The sequence below is a fragment of the Oryctolagus cuniculus genome, chromosome X, assembly GCF_051225735.1.
Source record: "Oryctolagus cuniculus isolate XC-2025 breed Fujian yellow rabbit chromosome X, ASM5122573v1, whole genome shotgun sequence".
Classification (NCBI taxonomy): Eukaryota; Metazoa; Chordata; class Mammalia; order Lagomorpha; family Leporidae; genus Oryctolagus; species Oryctolagus cuniculus.
In genome coordinates this window covers 113,624,264-113,631,871 of record NC_142888.1, presented here as the reverse complement: position 1 = coordinate 113,631,871, position 7,608 = coordinate 113,624,264, and the positions used below count along the sequence as shown (strand labels likewise).

General features: G+C 44.8%; 1 protein-coding gene across 2 annotated transcripts in view; it reads left to right on the top strand.

Moving 5' to 3' along the window:
- Positions 1-2,712: 2,712 nt before the first annotated feature.
- Positions 2,713-7,608, top strand: part of MAP7D3 (MAP7 domain containing 3) — a 35,060-nt gene continuing 30,164 nt past the window's right edge. The window contains exons 1-3 of one of the 2 annotated variants that reach the window (XM_051827582.3): positions 2,713-3,054; positions 6,882-6,980; positions 7,075-7,158. In XM_051827582.3, coding sequence (XP_051683542.3) covers positions 2,982-3,054; positions 6,882-6,980; positions 7,075-7,158 — 256 coding nt within the window. In that variant the 5' untranslated portion in view covers positions 2,713-2,981. The remainder of the gene's footprint in view (positions 3,055-6,881; positions 6,981-7,074; positions 7,159-7,608) is intronic. The other variant, XM_089324168.1, reaches the window with a different exon arrangement.

The following is a 7,608-nucleotide window of genomic DNA, read 5'->3' as shown; positions in this document are numbered from 1 at the left end:
GCCATAGCAGAAAGCTGGATTGGAAGTGGAGCAGCCTGGTCTCGAACTGGCACCCATATGGGATGCCAGCACTTCTGGCGGTAGCTTTACCCACTAAGCCACAACGCCAGCCCCTGAATGCTTTTTTCATTATTAGATTTGAGTTCAACAACTTTGCAAGAAACTACAAAAATGATACTGCACTTTAAAAAAAAAAAGATTTATTTACTTATTTGAAAAGCAGTTACAGAGAGAGGGAAACACACACACGAGAGAGAGAGAGAGAGAGAGAGGGAGAGAGAGAGAGAGATTCCATCACTGGTTCACTCCCCAAATGTCTGCAATAGGCAGGCTGAAATCAGGAGACAGGAGCTTCATCCCACTGTCCCGCAAGTGCAGAACCCAAGCACTTGAGCCATCTCCTACTTTTTTCCCAGGTGCGTCAGCAAGGAGCTGGATGGGAAGTGAAGCAATTAGCCCTGGAACCAGTTCCCAAATGGGATGCTGGCATCACAGGTGGCAGGTTAACTCGCTGTGTCACAATGCCAACCATGATACTGCATATTTCAAAATTTTCTGTTAGTGAAGTCCCAGGCAAATTCACCAATGCTGAATTTATGTTTGTTTATTTGTGCGTGTTTTGCTGATGCCCTAGTTATATGTGTGTCCTATTAATATTCATGGCCAACTTCAAGGATATCATGCAAAGCATTGATCTGTGTAATTTCTGAGATGCAGGGCTTTGGGTGCTACAATGCCAAACTGGTTTTCCCCCTCTAGTATTAGTACACATCCTCACCAATTCTTCTTGTTCGCTCTTTAATTTTTTGTTAAATCTGTAGGTGTTATGATCTTTTTACTGGCTACTAAGAGCAACTTTTCTTCTATTGGCCATTTGTGTTTTCTCTCCTATGAAAGGCCTAGTTATAACTTTGCCTTTTCTCTGCATTTTGGAGTCTGCTCTTTGCTTATGTATTTTTAGATTTCACATTCTGGATAGTAAGCATTCATAAATTATATGTCAGCTTTCATGAAATAGTATCATTTAATGCTAGCTGTGTGAACACCACAGTGAGATATTTTGTTTACAAATTCCAGTTCTGTCACTTGCTATGTGACTCTGGATAAATGATTTAACCCCTCTGCTTTAGTTACACCTGTAAAAATGGGACTGATAAGGGTGCATCCCTCATAGGGTAATAGGGGGACTACACGAGGTAATAGATGTTATGTGGTCAGGGCAGTGCCTAGCACATAATAAAATGCATATTTGCTGCTCTTTGATTCTTCCATTTTGTATAGCTGTCTTGTAATTTTTTAAAAGGTTTAACTATTTACTTCAAAGGCACAGTTACACACAGAGGGGTAAAGAGGGGGGGGGAGAAAAATCTTCCACCTCCTGGTTCACTCCCTAGATGGCTGCAAGTCAGGAGCTTGGAACTCCATCCAGGTTTCCCATGTGGGTGCAGGGACGTAAAGACTTCTGCTGCTTTCCAAAGTCCCTTTGTAGGAAGCTGGATTGGAAGTGGAACAGCCAGAACTCAAACTTTGTCCATATGGAATGCCGGCAGGTCGCAGGTCGCAGGCAGCAGCTTTACCTGGTATGCCACAACGCAGCCACCCCTACCTTGCCATTTGTCATTCTCAGATTGAGTGAGCTCATCAAAGGGTGTATCCTACAAGTGATCTCCTGCCCCTTTTTGGGGTCTCCACCACATCTGCAACTCCAATAATAAACTGCTTCCTTATAACCTGTGTCACAACACACAAGTAACAAGGATGACTCCACCTTGAACGGGCAAGTGCTTCAGGCCAAGTAAGACTTTCCTTGTGTATGGGTAAAAAAACCAATCTGAGGCCGGCGCCGTGGCTCAACAGGCTAATCCTCCGCCTTGCGGCGCCGGCACACCGGGTTCTAGTCCCTGTCGGGGCACCGGATTCTGTCCCGGTTGCCCCTCTTCCAGGCCAGCTCTCTGCTATGGCCTGGGAGTGCAGTGGAGGATGGCCCAAGTCCTTGGGCCCTGCACCCGCATGGGAGACCAGGAAAAGCACCTGGCTCCTGGCTTCGGATCAGCGCGATGCGCTGGTCGCAGCGTGCCGGCCGCAGCGGCCATTGGAGGGTGAACCAACGGCAAAGGAAGACCTTTCTCTCTGTCTCTCTCTCTCACTGTCCACTCTGCCTGTCAAAAAAAAAAATCTGTAGCCTTGAAGGGCTCCCCTGCACCCGCTGCACCCAGCCCTTAGTGGGAGAGATGAATGCCAATAAGATCTAACAGTGTCATGATTGGTTCTGCAACTCTTTAAGAAAGTCTGTTCACAATGGGGGCCCTAGCTCCTTGTAGCAACCTGTTCCCCTTCCAGTGTCTCCCTGGTCCTACTGGGGCTTTCTTTGTGTAGTGTCCGAAAGACTAGAAAACTCGTGATGCCAGCGCACACGAGGAGGTATCGCTTGCACACTCCTTGAACCGCTAAAGCTGGAACTTTATTGCGCTGCCAGGTAGATGTAATAAAAGGACAGAAATTTCACACGGCCATACAGGTCGCTGATTGGCTGGCGCCCAGGATGCTGCAACAGAAAGGACAGAACGTAGGAGAGGGATTCTACAGAACCGGCAGTGGGCGCCCAGTGAATGCGACGAAGCGGTGCCAGAACTGCCGCGCCGCCTATACTGATGGTCCGGAGTGGGCGGGGCGGCCCCTCGGGGCCTGCCCCTCCGCTCCACCCCTCCCCACTGCCCCGCCCCATCCCACCCCGCCGCCTCTCCCTACCGCTCCGCCCCGTCCCGCCCCGCCTCCCCGCCCCACCGCCCCGTCGCATCCCCCCCAACCTCCCCTACCTATTGCTCCGCCGCCGCTACCCACCGCCCCGCCCCGCCCCACCTCCCAGTCCAGACTCCCCGCTGCCCCGGCCACAGCCCCCGCCGAGGTCCCTGCGGAGGCCGCGCCAGCGCCTGCGCAGTTCTGTCAGAGGGGCACCAGCAGTTCCAGTCCGGGTCCGGGTGATGGCGGCCCGCCCCAGCACCAGTGGCGGCGCCTGCGGTGGCACATCTTTAAGGGGGCTCCGAGAACAAATGGGTGAGCGGGCTGGCGGCTCGGACCCGTGCGGGGGGCGGAGTTCCCGTGGCCGACCCATTGGAGCTGGGCGCCAGGCGCCAGAAAGCTTTCTTCCCGCGTCCCCTCGCGCTGTCCGGTCCTACCCTCAACCCCACTGGAGCCTCCTGGTATCGGACTGGAAAGGGGAGTCCTGGGCCGGGCGCGCGGGGGGTGGGGGTGGGGGGAACGGTCACCCAGCGCCACCAACGACCGAAGTCCCGCTGCTCGTGGCAAAAGCCCTGCGGGCAATGCGCGAGGGAACTAACGGGCGCTATGGGAGCAGGGACGGGAGAGGGAGCTTCGAACCCCGGACCCCGCAAACGGACCGCCTGTTGCTGGGGGCAGCGAAAGCCCATGCAACAATCGCATGGTCGCTCCGCTGTCGGGGATGTATTTGCAGGCGCCCGCAGGGAGGGACCCCGCGCGCCGGCGCCGCCTTCGCGGCCAGGGCAGTCGTTCGAGGCACGGAAAGTTTGAGTTTTTCCCAACCCTGGGCGTTCTCAGCCTCTCGGTCAAGGTCCAAGGAGGAAGTTGCTGGGAAGAGGGGGCGGGGGGGGGGGGCGGACGGCGGGGAAGGAGGTTGAAAGTTGCATTGAAAGTTGGGATGAAACTTGGCTCTCTGCATCTCCTGATTTGCATGCTGTAGCCCGTGATTTCAACAAGATGTCACTTTCCATGGAACATCTTGCAGTCCCTAGGCTGAATGGAAAGAGTCAGCCATTCAGAGTGCTTGCTCCTCAACGGGTCCCATCTGCAATAAGCTTTTTACAGCCCGCAAACCTCTAATCTTCTAAAGAAAACTGGGCACCATAGTGCTTAAAACGGGAGCCTGCTCTGCTACCTGAGCAAGACAGTATTTCTTGCTTGTGGGTGGTTGGTTGCTTGTAGCTGCCTCTCAGGTTAGTTCCCCCACTATGACGGAGACTCAAAAGGTTTTATTGATATTTGTTGAAATCCTTAGGGCTTTTATGCACTTACGATTAAAATGTTTAGATTGATTGAGATTGAGAAGCGATGTGTTACTGAAGAACACTTTAAATCTTCTCTCCGCAGAACGTCAGAAGCAAATACACTTTCTTCATTCCATAAGGAGAAAGCAATGTTGCTTCTAGCTCTAGCTCACAAGTCACCAGGAGATTTTGCAGTGAATTGTATTGCTTATTGATGCCTGAAGTTCTCTGACATTGCTTTATTTCAATACTTTAAATTAAGCAGCGTTTATCCCAATATGTTGAAGGAGCCATGGCCTGGATACTCCCTAAAAGCATTTATCTGTTGAATGTTGGAAAGGATTTCTAAATCATACAGGGCGCAGTTGCTCAAATTCACAACATTTCTAGCCAGAAACTTAATAACCAGACCCAAAAAAGCTTACACCCTTGCTGCCTATTTCATATTAGAAATGAAAAACATTGCATGGTCTCACCATATTCCCCAAGGGTCAAGGAGACCATGCAATGTTTTTGCTCAAAGGTCAATTTCATCTCCTGCTGGGAGCCTGGCTGCAAGAGTTAAAATGGTATCCTGAACAAATAACTTAGTACAGCCACCATAAATTTATATATGTATAAATGAATTATTACATATAAATATATGTATGCATTCATTGAATTACACTCAATGTGCATAGCACTGTGCTAAGGCAAAAATATACTTATTTCGACAAAACACATGTTCATATTAAATGTCTTTAGACAGAAGTGTTTTCCAGTTAACTTTATTTGACTAATTCAACCCATTAGCATATGAAACTCAGCCACTGATTTGTGACTTTTCCTTTCTTGTTTGTCTAAATTCACAAGTAACTTACTAGTTTAGAGTAAATTATTCAAATACTATTTTCTACAAATGCAAAGAAAGCTACTAAGATTGCAAATCAAATTATCATAGAATTTTAGAGCTGGAGAAACAGTAAGGTTACTTAGTCCAGTGGCCAGACACGCACCTAGAAAACTCTGGGCAGCTTCTACCATTTGAATGTGTACTTGAATGGCAAGCTCTATGTTTTTCCAAATAGCCATTCTGTTGTGATCGCTTTAATTGTGAGAAATTTGTACCAAATTTTTATCCCCTCTACGACATGCTGTCTTCATTTGGTCTTGAAGATCTGCTATTTTTCTCAGCACTGAGACTTTGTCTCTGTTTTAGGCAAATAAATAAATAAATAAATCTGTGAATCTGCTTTACGTGTGGTTCCCTGATTGCAGGTTTCTTTCTTTTCCTATTAGTTTTTTTTTTCTATTTTTTTTTTTTTTTTTTTTACTTAATGCTACTTTCAGTAGGCTTTTTAAACAGGAAAACGGTCTGTGCATTAGCAGTGCTACAAGGGACTTCATTTTCTTGTGCTTATATAAGAAATATTGCAAGTGGGAAGTCCAAGGAACATTTTAACTTACAGAGTATATTGAAGAATTTTTAATACACTCATGCTCAAATTCAGAAGATAATTGTGGTCTACAAAATCACCAGTATATGTGTAGATTATTACAAAAGCTGAGAATAGTCTTTAAATTTAGCTATGTCCTAGGTTATCAGAGCTGTTAAGGCCTTGGGACTAAAAAACTCATTTTTTTGTCTTTTAAAATGGTGATCCCTATCATAGCAACTGTGATGTCACTTTCAAGGTTACCACTAAGATAACGCCCAGACAGCTTTCCTCATTGGCAGCTAACGTGTCAAAGTTCATTCATTTCATTTGTGCAAGGACAACAGCTCTATTCCCTTGTTTATTTTATCTACCCATCTTCAACTGTTATGTTTTTTCTATAGAAACCAGATTTGCATGCAGTATCATAGGAGCATATTTCCTGTGCTTTTAGACTAGGGTAAGACAGAGGTATTGTTCAGGTTTTCCATACTCTTCCCTGAATTTGGGGACCTTTCAGATTCAGCCATAAATGGCATTAAAAGGTTCAGGGGTCTCCTATAATGACTCATGTGGAAAACTGGAGTTTTCATTTTTCTTACTTTCCTTCCAATCGTACCCCCTTATACTCCACTGTTAGTGAACTTGATCACTTTTCCACCTGCTCACAGAAAACTTGTGTTAGTACCTTGTCTGATTTCTATTTGTTTGCCTGACATACTTGTGTCTAGAATGTTATTATTTCTTAGAAATTCCTTCTTCTAGACAGGGATTCTCGCTCCACTTTAACTGTGCATCAGAATAGAACTTTTAACAACTACAGATGCCTGGGCATCAAACCAAAGACTGAGGGAGAGGGAGCATTGCTATTTCTTTTTGAGTGACTCCAGTGTACAACTAGGGACGTAAGCCCCAATCTAGACTATTTATAAATGTTCTCCTTAATATTGGGCCCAATCTCTGAGGATCTCTTTACTAACACATTGCCTCCAGATTCAGATCAATACATTCTTCACCTTTGATTTTCTAAATTCCCAATTTATGATGAAACTGATTTTTTCCAATTCCTTGCCAGCTCAGCTTTACTAATGTAGTATAATGTGTGGTATCTTAGACATTTTTGAAAGCTGTTCATCATGGGCTGTTGCTCATCCCCAAGCTTGGGCTAGCACTGCCACTATCAACTCTGGTTATCTTTGAATCCACAAATACCCAGCACCTGCATGGGAATCATTTTTATCTCTTTATGAAAGTACCATTGAACATCATAAATATCAAGTACATCTTTGTGGTGGACCCAGATTACTCAGCCAAGATTTTACCATATTGAGGCCATCCCCATGTTTGTCATCAGAGATGTAACTAGCTGTGGCTTGCCAGCTCCTTTGTTAGCTATTTGTCTTCTTGATATCTAATCCCTTTCCCTTGTCACCCTATATTTCAGTTGCTGTAGCACAAGCAATTGCTGACGAAAGACGAAATCAAAATCGATTTACTCCTATTGCATCCCAACATGCAAATCTAAGGTCATCATTTAAACCAGGTATAATTTCTACAATGATTTGATAGATGTCAGAGTGTCCTATCTTTAAAATTTGTTAACTTATTGATGTTTAACTATATTCATTTTCTTTTAGTAATTGACGGTTCTGTACTCAAAAATGACACGAAACAAAAATTGGTAAAAGAACGCAGAGAAGAAAAGAGAAGACAAGAAGATGGTATATTTAGACATTTTTAAAATCAAACTGGATGGATTTTATGTTCATGTTATATATTTCCAAAGTGGTTTTACTTACTTTTTCTAATCTGTTCATATGGTAGATTATACTTTTTATACTAGTATTAGATTAGATTAAACCTATGTCTTAGATCCCATTTAATCCACTTGCCAAGCCAGGCAAAGGAGGCTCATGAGAAACCTTCAACTCATTGGTTTCATTTGGGAAAGAATAATTTCTTAGAGCTTTAATTTTCTGAAAACTCATTTATGAAAATTTCTTTAGCATTTGTGAAAATAGGTAGAATAGTATTTAAGTGAAAATTATTCCAAAAATGAAAATAAACTAATAATCTGAACATAGATAAGGTATCATGTGACTGATTATTATGATTCTAAAGTATGACCTTGTACAAATTAGGCTGGAAATAATCTTTCTTCAACTTGAGAG